The sequence below is a fragment of the Danio aesculapii genome, chromosome 16, assembly GCF_903798145.1.
Source record: "Danio aesculapii chromosome 16, fDanAes4.1, whole genome shotgun sequence".
Lineage (NCBI taxonomy): Eukaryota > Metazoa > Chordata > Actinopteri > Cypriniformes > Danionidae > Danio > Danio aesculapii.
In genome coordinates this window covers 1661624-1674713 of record NC_079450.1, presented here as the reverse complement: position 1 = coordinate 1674713, position 13090 = coordinate 1661624, and the positions used below count along the sequence as shown (strand labels likewise).

Below are 13090 nucleotides of genomic sequence, written 5' to 3'. Positions count from 1 at the left end.
GAGAGAGAGAGAGAGAGAGAGAGAGAGAGAGAGAGAGAGAGAGAGAGAGAGAGAGAGAGAGAGAGAGAGAGAGAGAGAGAGAGAGAGAGAGAGAGACAGAGAGAGAGAGAGAGAGAGAGAGAGAGAGAGAGAGAGAGAGAGAGAGAGAGAGAGAGAGAGAGAGAGAGAGAGAGAGAGAGAGAGAGAGAACAGAAAGAAAGAGGTGAGATTTGGCCTCATTAGTGAAAGATGATTACTCCTCTATGTTCTGTATGTCTAACCCTAAACCCTAACCCTGACTGATTATCATTCATTAACGAACACGTTTAACTATCAAACCTTTAACTATCTCTAACTTCCTCCAATATTTACAGATGTTTCATCAATGAGGACCAATGATTTTCTCCAAACAAGCACAGGATTTCCAGCACATAATCTAAAGAACACAAGCAGAAATAAGAGCGTTTGCTAATCATTCTCAATAAGCTTATTAATATCAATACAAATCTATTAAAGTCCTACTCCAAACTACACTTGTGTCCATAAACACTGTCTAAATCTCCCAGTCTTGACTAAAATGCTGTTATTTAGCAAACCCTGCTGTTCTAAATGTCTCCATTAAACTAGTTCAGCTACTCCAGCTGCTGGTTTATGTTAAAGCTCATCTGCAGAAATCCAGCGCTCGCTTGTAGAACAAGTGAAGAGAAGAAGAAAGCAGAAAGGTGTGAGCAGCAGCACTACAAATAATCCACACCTGGGGTCAAATATGTCTGTGGCAGGAGGCTCTTATTTCTAGCTTATTGACCCATATAATCCTGCCCCGTCAGCGCTCTCTACACCATCCTATCCTATCTCTGTTAAAGAGAAACAGCCTTCAGAACCGGCCCACGACGCCCCTGTTATATGCGCTGATCTCACTTAAACCTGCCTAAAGTCCCGTTAGAGCTACGACCACTGTCTAAACTAGGCTTTCTGTCTTTCTAAAAGTATTGACGCACTACAGTAATAATATGCTGACTTTATCTTTTACTATTAATCCTACAGCTATAGAAATAAAGCACACCAGTATGCAAATAAATCCCCCTTTCCAGCAGTTTGATTGGTTAATCTGTGACTATTTCCCTTAATATTTCTATTTACTCTACAGTCAGTGCTAACCCAGTTGATATAAAAACACGACGTCCTGTCTAAACGTGAATCAACCTGCTTTCCTTTAGTTATTTCATACAATTAATGCTGTCCTGCCGCAGACAGATTCTACCCCAGCTGAGGATTAGCGGCTAACACTCAATCTCCGGCGTCGCCTGTGCGCATCGGCCGCCATTAGAGAGACATCAGCTTCCCTCCTCGCCTGATTGGCTGGAGGAGGAGCTGTCGGTCTAGAGCTGGTGGACCAATGAGGGACGCTTCAACCGGCCCTCATTTACATACAGCTCTGACTGCAACCCTCGCAGGAGGAAGTGCAGAATTTGGGAAGCAGAAGCGGAAAACAGCAAAACAGCAAATGACAGAAATGGAAGAATGAAACCCTGTTTCCTGCTGCTGATGGGCTCTACTTCATGCTGAACCACTTGTGCTCTAAAATCTCCTCTAAAACTGGTCCTCTTTCAGGGAAGTAAGTGTATAACCACCGAAACAGATCCCGGCATTCTGTAGAAATAATAAAGAGAGAACATGTTAGTAATGGATGCTCCTGATGACGATACGACACAGAGATTTATTCAATGGTCTGGTGAAATTCTTGATTCTGATTGGCTGGAATAAAGTCATTAAATCCACAGATTGGGCGGTTTCCTGCCCCATTGGGCAATTTTGAATTTATTTTTGTGGGTAAAAAATGACATAGGAGGGTAGCGTAAAATGGGCAGTTTTGTAACTGCATGCCCGCCAGCCCCGGTCTTAATTTATAAACCTGTTATGATCCCCCAAAGAGGTGCCATAGCCCCTGTTCTCCACATACAAACGCTTACAACAGTTGTGATCTCCCAACGAGACTACAGATTGTTGGGCGGTGCTTTTTAGTTTTCAGCGGGTTTTAGGCTGGAAATAGTCAGCTACATCCGGCAACACTGGTTCTCAGAAGTAAATAAACAGCTGGTGGTCAGCTCACGTGTGATTTCGCGGCCGCTTCATTACATGAAGATGGAAATGACATGTTTGGGTGAATTATACCTTATAAATACAGCATGTGACACTTTTAACGCCATTTGAAGGTGTCAATGTAGCTGTGAAGATTTGTGCGACTGCCTTTAAGCTTCTCTTCTGACCTTGAAAATATAATTGGCTGAATCGTAGAAAAGCTGAATTAAGATCGTGTGTAGGGTCGAATTGTGATCATGATCTTTTTCCGATTAATCGTGCAGCCCTAGTAGTAACCATAGCAACTTGGTGACCATTGCTGAAGCTTTAATAGGACGTGTGCTTCATCTGGAGCCAACGGGGATCGACCAACTCTCAAATACGGTCAGAAACAGACGAGATGAGGTAGCTAACACATGTTACTAAGAGCTATAACATCAAACACACAACTGAGTCGTAACAAACGGAGATTAGGTCAAACATTGTGCTGCAATACTACTTTAACTTGTCTTAGCAAGGAACAATTGCTTTTCCATTGACTTACAGGTAGTTGTCATACATGTTTAGATGCCAGCATTTGTGTGCTAGAGCGATTCAGCTGGGTTTCTTTATTTATTGATTTATTTTGGAGATAATGTATACATAATTGTATTCAACAACAGAAAGATATAATATATGATATCCTGATATGCTGTTGTTTCATATTCGTTTTTATTTCCCTTGATGCTTTCGTTATTTAATGTTTGAATACTGAAAGAAATAACAGCCATTGTTTATTTTCCCCAAGGCTATATGACACTTAATAGGTAATTCCCCTTTAGTTAAGGATGTTACATATTATTCGGCGATCTTAAGTGAAGGAAAGTGTTTCAGCACATGAGAGCAGGTAATAAAATATAGGCTATATTTTGTTGCGCTCAGCAGCTATTCACTAATAAAGCTCTACATTTAAAATTTCATTTTTACATTTTACCATATATAAACACAAACACTTGTTTGAGGACACAGAACACATTTTTTACTTGCAGTTTTCCCCAATGCATTTGTAAAGCGGCGCTGCGCAGGACTGACAGAAAAGAAGGTAATTTCTGCTAGGGCTGTGCAATTAATCCAAAATCCGGTTTCAATTTCGATTTTGGCTTCTAACGATTATGAAAAACCATTAATCGAGTAACTTTTCCAGTTGTACACATTTGTTGCTCTGCAAAGCTCAGTTCCACGTGAAAATGACTAAGTATGTACTGTAATGTAACTTCATTGATGAACGTTCGAGTAATTCATATTTTTAAAAGCGTGAAAGAGCACATGCTGTTGTGTGTTCAACCGATAATCGTTTTGAATAATCCTGATTACAATTATAACCAAAATAATCGTGATTATGATTTTCCCATAATCGAGCAGCCCTAGTTTCTGCTTTTACGCACTCTAAAATGCTCTGTTTGCACGATTTGATTAATATCATCGTATCCAAATGCGTTTGTTTTTATTATATCCGATATTTGTAATTCTTTAAAGGATTTCAGTAGCCTATAGCTTATTTTTTCTAGAGCTATGACACTACAAAAGTGGACACATAATTTGTAAAGTTTGTCCTCTGTGTTTGAATAACGCATCATAATTTTTATACCACATTTTTAATTGCCAAGAGTTTTTGTCAAGTTTAAATGGTGTGTTTGTGTATGCATGTGTGTGTGACCGGGCGAAAGAGCGCTCTCTTCACAGCTCTTGATGCATATTAAATGCATATTAAAACTTATTTTTTTGTATGGATTGTCCGATCCTTTGCAAAAAGAAAATTAAAAATGGCTATGACTAATTTGCTATAGCTTTATGTTTGTTTTATTTATATTTCGTTATATTCAATTTTTGTATGCTTTTCTAACACATATTTTACCTACATCTTTATGACGCTGTTAGCTAAAATTACGTAAAACAACAGTTTCTATGTCGTTCTGTTGTATTCATATTTTGTATTATCTCCAAATAAATAAATGTATAAATACATAAACATTAAAATATATAAATTTAGTTGAAAAGTTGTAGTTTGTACACAATAATGACGCTTGTTTATGTAGATTTTGTTTTTAATTTTTATTCAAATTTTATTTAATATTTTCCCCCAACATGTAAATTTGGGTGTACTAATTTTTGGACTGTGATCTTCAGTTTATTTTTTGTTAGATTAGTTCCAAATGTTGCTTTGGTACCGAATAATCTAATGCAGTGGTTCTCAACTGGTCTGGCCATGGGACCCATATTTTTACGTGGTCATCAAGCCACGACCCAAATGATTAGGAACTATAATATAATTTTAGGAATTGTAATTAATTTGTATTTATTTGTTAACATACACAAGCAGTGACAGATAAATCATAAGAAAATCACCAAGACTTACAAATAAACAATATTTTATTGCTGTCATTTAACGTATGCACTTTTGTGATGACCTCAGCTCTTGGACTCATCTTTGAAAATAGTCCACAGGTTTGTCCTTGCAACTGGGATGTTTGGTTTCTAAATGTCGTTTTAATTTAGAAGGTTTCATGCTCTCTTGTGAGAGCACCTCAATACATAAGACACTGAGGATTTAAGCCTTTTCTAACGTCAATATATGTAAATAAATACTTTACATATTCGGGGTCGTACTTGCGCTTCGACATATTTGTAGCTATAATTAAATGAAATTTCACATGTCAAACGGTACAGTTGTCGTGCTCGCATTTCAAAATAAAAGTCTGGTATAAGCAAAATAACTTTTGTTGTTTTTTGACCACACACTCCGCGACCCACTGAAAATATTCCCGCGACCCACCAGTTGAGAAACACTGATCTAATGTATATGCACAAGCATATTATTGTAAAGGATCCTGTAGAAAATATACATTTTAAAACAGAGATCTGTAAGAGGTGTACTTAGCTATATATGTAGTATATGAATAACAAAAATTTAATAAAGAAAATAATATTAAGAAAGCACTGACTGATATAAAGAAGTAGGCTACATTTCTTAAAGAATGACTTTAAAGCATCAAACCCTGAGTGGAATAATCCGGGCAGAGCAGTATAGCCTCACTTTAATATAAAGATATTTTCCCATGGAGCGAGGGAAACACAAATGTCAAAGGGAAAGCAGAAATTTGCAGCAGTTTTGGGAGCAAATTAAAAATCCCGCCGCTTGTGCGTGCGCAGCTAATTTTTGCCATTATTTTAAACTTAATGTTCTGATGTTAAGCACATTTTGTATGTTATAGTTAGTCTGCATTGCATTAAAATTTTTCCTTGCAAGCAACAATTGGCAGTGAGCTCGTATTCTCTCTCTCTCTCTGTCTCACACACATACACAAGCACAATTTGAATATATTGAGACAAATATAATGTTAATAAGCCTAAATGGCTTATATTTTAAATATATATATATTGTTACATATGTAGCCTATTGAGACGATCTGTAATTTCCTGTAATTTCGTTTTACACTTGTCATGGTGATTTCGGTGTTCCATCTGAGACATCTGCGCCATTATCTGCAGGGACCTTCAGCACAGTTAAATGCAGATCTTGTTTGGTCAGCGCTAATACTGTACATCTCTACTTGTGAATAAATTTGCTTTGTGTGCAAGAAAGTTTTATTGTATTTTTTAGTTTAATAAAAAGCTGATTTTACTCTAAAATCTGTACCTTTTCTGTATGTTTTCTCCTACATTTTGTATTTGATTAAGAAGTTTAAATACAGCATTTTGGCGATATTTTCTGAAATATTTTGTGCTGCATTAGCTTGTTGTCTGCTTTGTCAAGTTGATTACTAAGATCATGCACACATATTTTAAAACGGCACGTCTAGACTGATTCTCCAAAGCATATTGCGATTCAAAATATTAAATATCCTTCAGATAAAGTTTTACATGTAAAATTTGTCATATAAAACATAAACATATATTAGAGGAAGTAGAATGCATTTTTACTTGCAGTTTTCACAATCCGTTCATAAAGCAGCACTTCGCAGGACTGGATAAGTTTGAGTTTTTTAACCCACACGTAATGTTAGAAATGGGAAACTAGAAAGAAAAATAATAAAATTACAAAAGTCCAAAATATTCAAGAAAGATCAGACTTTCTACGGTGACGGCCGACATTACAACACGCTGTAACCATCCTTCAGGTTATTGCAATAAACTCACACTCAGGCGAAGTAAAAGTCTCATTGCCTAGGATGTCAATCAAATTAATCAAGCTCTAGCCACGAATAAAAAAATAGGCTATTTTATTATTTGAAGATTTTAGATGACGGTTTAGTAATTATATTGTACATGGTTAATTTTATTCAATTCAATGAAATAGGCTAATAACTAAATAGCCTATAAATAAAATGTTCGTAAGAATGTGATGGGTGTGCCAGTGAAAAGCAGCTGTAGTGTAAACTGTTTAATAATCAATTTAAATTATGTCATAAATAAATAATTTAAAAGGGGCATTAATTCCCGCCCTCGCATTGTAGGTACGCACAGTGCGTACAGCACACACACACAGACACGCTGCTGTGCGACTCGAATGCGCAGAACACAGAAAACGCAGCATGATTTTATTGCATTAAAACTGTGCAGTTAGGTTATAACCTTTAACTGGTCAGATTATTATTAAATTATCATTTAATTATTATATATACACAATTTTATTTTGTGTCTGACTAGTAGGCTAGTATCCAAAACAAAACTATCTAATGTTCTGTAATCTCTTGCCTATATTATAAAACTATTACTATACTATACTATACTATAAAACTATTGGGTTTTACAACATGTTATTTGAAGACTTTCACATTTTATGTTTAAATGTAGAATTTGCAGCACCACAATCCAGCTTTTCCTCACAGCCTACTCTGCTAGAAAACATTTTGACACAAGCAGTGGTCCCTGCAGTTGTGTCAAGGTGTTACCCGTGTTTATTATATTAAAATAACAGTAGCTAATCGTTGCGTAATAGCTGTAATTTTTTGTAGCATTTCACAAATATCTACAAAAGTCCCATTGTAATTTCACTCTCAGTTTTCAGTTATAAGAAATTTATAAGTTATAAGAGAGGGAGCAACTTTACTTCTGAACTGAAATATTTGCCTGCTATCGAGCTTTTTTTTAAAAAATACAAACATGTTGTTGAAATGCAGCTATACAAATAATATTAACTAATCAGGTTCCAAAAAGTTTGTAGAAAAATCAAAATAAATGTACAGCCACAGTGAAGTTTATCCTTAGCCACCATTTCTTTCATTTTTTTAAGTGCGTTTCTTGAATTCTTGGTCCTTTTTTTCAAAAGCGAAACTTTCGAAGGCCTTTGGTTTTACAGACAGCAGCTTCCCCCAGCCCCACTCCGCTTTTCGAATGCTAATGCTCCCTGCCAAACCGCTTTGAGTTCGAGTTTTTTTAAATGTTCTTTAAGCAGAGCCATGAGGTCAGAGAATATGGGTGAAGAAGGGCGACTAACATTGTACATACAGATTAAATATATTAAGATGTCGCTAACATTTAACACCAGGTAGAAAATAGCTATTTATAGAATATTTATTATTCTTATTATCCTTATTAAATACCCATGAGTCATTTGTGACTTTATATCTCATTTTATATACTTTATAAAAAAATATTTCCTTTCTATTAAAAATAAATGTATTTCCAATCTGATATGTAGTGGGGAAAAGGAAAAACATGTTTATGAGACGTTGGATTCGAACCGAGTTTATGATCGACAGCCTCAAAACATGTTGTCATATGCTTTACGAGCTACGCCACTCACTACTGCTGTCAGTAGCGCTCTTTGCTTTTCTTGTCTCTGTTGATCAAACGGCGATGGCGAGAAGCAATCGACTAGCTTATTCCAACGAGGTGCGCAGTTTGCACTCCAAGATCAGCATTTTAAACAGTTAAACTATATAGTATAAGATAACACACACAGGTAGCTTACAGGTAGCTCACGTGTTCAGTATACTGTATCAGTTCAGTATGCTCACCATGTTACATAACTGCCCCCTGCTGGCCATGTATTTCTTGTTTTAGACCATGTTGCGTTCTCACGCACTTTACTGCCGAAATGTGCGATTTTTCTTTAAATCACTCGCGCGTTCTCAGTAGCCATATCTGTACATTACTTGTATGAAAATAGCTTTTAAATTTAATGTGACAGCTTTTATTTACAGCCATGATGACATATGGAGGCAGGAGTGTCCAGCTGTTTCCTGTCCAACTGTTATACATATTGGCCTAATAACACATTTTAAGTTTGACTAATATGGCAGGGTTGTACATTAAACTAGCAGTATTCCACTGTATTTCATACACAGGCATAGCCATTTGAGTTCTGAATGAGTGAAATAGGCTCAAACACACCTGTTTACTGTGGTACAAACCACTTTCTATCCTCAAGTACATTTGTCCATGTATTAATAAATAAAACGCCACTTTTCACATTTAAAATGGCATAAATATGAACATATAAAACCGTCCAGGCTAATTTACATATTTCACAATCATAATCACAAGTCGAAATAAGAAATCATTTTTAATACGACACAACACATGATGGTTTACTCTGACGTCACTGGATATTACAGTGAGTGCATTCACTGAGAGCTTCTGTCACTGTTTAATTCTGTGCATGAAGGTACGCTATAGTCAATGCCACATGCACTGTAATGAGATTTATATTCAGAGTTCATTGTGAAATAAGAGTTACATGTTCACTGGAGGAAAGAGATGTGATGATGAGGAGAGCGCTGAGGAAACTGTAGATAGATGGGAAACCTGACTGCTCCTCCATGACCCATTAGGGGTACAAGTGATACAAGTGTTTCTACAGCAAAGAGCTGTAAATATGCAGATATTATACCAATCTATGGATAAACACACAGCTTCTGCTCTCACTCCACACTGCTGTGCTTTACTGATTACATGACAAATTAGCTGAAACCAGAGGAGCCGAAGTCTGACGCCATTTTCAGATCAAATTTAAAGGTGACCGAGGCGATAATATAGTAGTGGACCATTCATGAGCTAATCTCAAAACCTTTAGGGGGGCTGAGTGAAAATAAGTGGCCTAGCGGCGCCCATGAGCTGCACCATGTGTAGTGTTGTTTTCTCACCTGCTGACAAACTGGGGTGAAATCGTGGACGTCTATATCTGGAGAAATAGAGATGTCCATTGACCATATATGACAGCAGTTGTCTAACATCGCCGACATTCTCACTAACAGCATGAAGAATTAATCTGTAGGGTTCCCTCTCCTTTTTACGGTATCTCGTTACTCCTGCAAGTGAGAGATTTTCAGGTCAGTAATTCACAATATCTTCTCCCTCCTGACATCAGCATACACACACAGGAGGTTACAGATGAAGGGTCAGTTCACCCAAAAATGTCCTTCTGTTATTAATTCCTCAGCCTCATGTCGTCCTAAACCCCTGAGAGCTTTATTCAGCTTCTGAACACAAATGAAGATGTTTTAGAAGAAACACGAGAGCTCTCTGACCTCTGACCATATATGCCTTCAGTGGTTCAACTGGAAATCATGACTTTATTGAACAGTTTCTTGTCCTCAGTGTCAGTATATTGAGCACACTCAGGGGTGTCCTCACTCAGTCCTGTAGGGCCGGTGTCCTGCAAAGTTTAGTTCCAACCGCAATCAGACACACCTGGGCTAGCTAATCAAGCTTTTACCAGGCTTTCTAGAAACATCCTTGCAGGTGTGTTGAGGCAAGTTGGAGCTAAAATCTGCAGGACACCGGCCCTCCAGGACCGAGTTTGGACACCCCTGATCTAAAATATCTCCATTTGTGTTCAGGGGTCTCAGGACAACATGAGAGTTATTCATTACTAAAACTATCTTCATTTTAGTGTGAACTATCCCTTTAATAAGCAGCACTAACAAGGCAACTCACCCAGAGTGGGGTCTCTCCTGTAGTCACTTGAAACATAAGAACTGCGGCCAAAATCAATCAGCTTGAGCTGCAGCGTCTTTGGATTGACCAGGATGTTTTCTTTATGCATGTCCTCATGGTATATGCCATGCTCTATGCAGCGCTGTGCAGCAATAATGATCTGCATGATCAGCTGCCGTGCAACACTCTCAGTCAGGCGGCCATTGTTCTTCCTGATGAACTTCCCCAAGGTTATGTACGAGGGTACGTACTCCATGACCAGGTAGTTATTCCTTCCCTCCATGGCGTACTCGTACAGCTCTATGATGTGTGGGCAGAGCGGAGGTCTCTTGAGGATCATCATATTATGTGCTTCTGGGATCACATACGTAGAAAATCCAACCTAGAGAGAAATAAAGTCAGGAAAAGGTTAGATGTGAGTGTCTCATAATTAAAAATGACCTTGTAATGTGTCTATAGCTGTGTTTCCATTCAAATAGGCTAATTAAATGGAAATGTGCAGGGACTTAGTTTAACCAAACATTATTGAAAAGCTTCTTTGTTCATTTTTCAGATGATACACAAATCTCAGTTTCCAAACATTAAGGGCCCATCATACACCCGGCGCAATAAGGCGCAAGATGTGTTTGGCTCGATGTGTTGTTATTTTCAGACCAGCGCAAGCCTAATTTTCACGTTTTGCTCCGCGTTGTTTAAATAGCTTGTTTAAATAAATTGTTTAAAAGGAGGTGTGTTAAGGCGCATTGTTGGAGCGTTGCTATTTAGAGAAACTGAAATAGATTGTCCCATTGACCAACTGAAAGCTGCTCTAAAGTCCAGTGCAGAGCACGTTAGTTATGCACTTTAATAACTTGCACATTGCTTAAAACACACAGGATGATCAGCAACACACAAATATCTTTACAGATGAAAACAATCAAAAGATTAAAATTATACAAACATTATTATTTTCTACATCAATATAAACACCACTGCCTCCATGCCTTCTTCACCTCGGAGGGCTTTTTCAGTTTATTCATGACAACTTGCTTTTGTTTAATGTTATTATTAGTAGTTTTATTTATTATATGCAGATTTATATCTGTTTAAATAATAACAAGTGTAGATTTGTCCAGCTGTGGGGTTTTGGAGACGTCTGCATCACCATATGTGGCATAAGAACAGGACGTGTGTTTGGATATAACTCAGTGTTTCTGACCACACTTCATTATTATTGTTCATTTATTCCTTTGTTGGAGATTAGAACTGAATTTAGAAATAGTTTAGACACAAATCTTTGAGCTTAACAAAGGAAATTAAATATAGGCTAATGGATGTGTTCAGTGGAGTGAGTACAGCACCGTTTCCTCACTCCACCAAAGTAAAGGAGTAAAGTAATGAGTAAAAGTAAAGTAAAGAGAAAGTAAAGAGGCTGAATGGAGGAGGCTCGTTCTTTATCCTCGTGCTGCAGATGCTCTGTTTAACTGTTTTCTCGCTAGTGAAGTGTTCAGTTTTTACACTTACAATGTCCACCATTTAAATAGCAAATGTACCATGGACACAGATGACTCTTAAAGGGAATGAGAGACGAGACTCTGGTTGGTTTAAAACACGTTATGCTCAAAACACAGCCAGAACTCATTAAGAGAATAAGCACAACCCTGTTAGCATACCTGCCAACATTTGTCTGGATGTGTATACCGAAATACCGAAAAGTGGGACGGGGGGTGGGGGGTGAGGGAGGGTGTGTCTGTATCCAGTACTGTTCAGAGACTAAAGATGGAGTTCATCTGTTCCTATATTTTCAGTAGAGTTTGCATACTTACCACAATGTACCGCATTCCGCGAAGCTTTTTATTCACAACTTTTATGGCAACCTGCAAAGAAAGCATAAAGTCAAAACTTATTTAACCAGAGAGATGTCTGATCACACACACACACACACACACACACACACACACACGCACACACACACACACACACACACACACACACACACACACGCACACACACACACACACACACACACACACACACACAGACACAAAGGAAAAGTGAACGTTACCTTCTGGCCGTCAGATTTGCGTGTAGCCACATAGACAGTGCCATGGTATCCCTGTCCCAGCTTCTTCCCAAGCACATATCTGTCAAGTAAAGATCCTGGAGAAAAATAAATCACATTTATGACACTGCTCATTCCTGTGACTCTTCTGCTCTAATCTAATCGTGAGATAATTCTGTAAAACTCTGAAAAATAATACAAAACCCTGCTGCAGATTAGACAGAAGACGAACCTGAGCTGCTGACTTTAGCTGAGCTGCTGTCTTCAGATGAGCTGCTGACTTTAGCCGAGCTGCTGACTTTAGCCGAGCTGCTGACTTTAGCTGAGCTGCTGTCTTTAGCCGAGCTGCTGACTTTAGCCGAGCTGCTGACTTTAGCCGAGCTGCTGACTTTAGCTGAGCTGCTGTCTTTAGCTGGGCTACTGTCTTTAGCTGCAGTTTTCCCGCCGCTGCTGCCGCCATGTTGGATCTGTGCTGTTTTCATTCGTTTTGCAGCCACTGTGTCCTGATTTCTGCTGTCCTGATCTAGACATACAGCTTCTGTGGATTACAGTCAATAATGAATTAATAATAATCAGTTATTTCAATAATTGTCATTTATTTTACTCTGGGATTTATCAAATGGCAGCAGTGCTAATAGTTTTGCAGTCATAAAGAGTGGACTGACCTGAGCTGGACGTCTCTGTGTCGGCGTCTACACTTGTGTTCTCCAGCTCTGCAACTCTGATGCGTTTCCGGTGGGCAGATGGTTTTCCTCCACCAGAAACACTCTGAAAAGCATCATCTGCTTTCCTCTTCTCTCCTCTTCCTCCTAATGTGGATGACAACACAATGAGCAATAAACTCTTCAATTAATCAATCATGTTTTATTACTTCATGTCAGATTTCTGTTGAATATCTGCAATCTGAAGATTCAAAAATCTAAATATGGAGAAAATCACATTTAACAGATCACTGACACAATCAAATAACCTGAATTACTTCACTGCATTAGCGGATTAGAGCGCACATTCATAGTTTTCAGTCACGTGACTAAAATAACTCAAAACAAATGTTCAGATAATATGACCACT

At 38.0% G+C, this 13090-nt stretch overlaps 1 protein-coding gene across 1 annotated transcript; it reads right to left on the bottom strand.

The window, feature by feature from the left end:
* Positions 1-1531: 1531 nt before the first annotated feature.
* On the bottom strand, positions 1532-11849 carry LOC130243027 (serine/threonine-protein kinase pim-2-like). Its single transcript, XM_056475052.1, has 4 exons — positions 11787-11849; positions 9979-10360; positions 9186-9350; positions 1532-1629 (listed from the first exon to the last, which is right to left on the bottom strand). The coding sequence occupies exons 1-4, from the start codon at positions 11847-11849 to the stop codon at positions 1532-1534; spliced, it is 708 nt and encodes a 235-aa protein (XP_056331027.1).
* Between the last annotated feature and the right edge of the window lie 1241 nt (positions 11850-13090).

What these genes read in the sequence shown, in the direction of transcription:
- LOC130243027 (XM_056475052.1), bottom strand. Translation starts at nt 11,849, where the DNA reads ATGCTTTCTTTGCAGGTTGCCATAAAAGTTGTGAATAAAAAGCTTCGC. An exon ending in TTCGCGGAATGCGGTACATT is followed by an intron (nt 10,361 to 11,786) that starts GTGGTAAGTATG and finishes ATTTCTCTCTAG; the next exon opens with GTTGGATTTTCTACGTATGT. An exon ending in CAGGAGAGACCCCACTCTGG is followed by an intron (nt 9,351 to 9,978) that starts GTGAGTTGCCTT and finishes TCTCACTTGCAG; the next exon opens with GAGTAACGAGATACCGTAAA.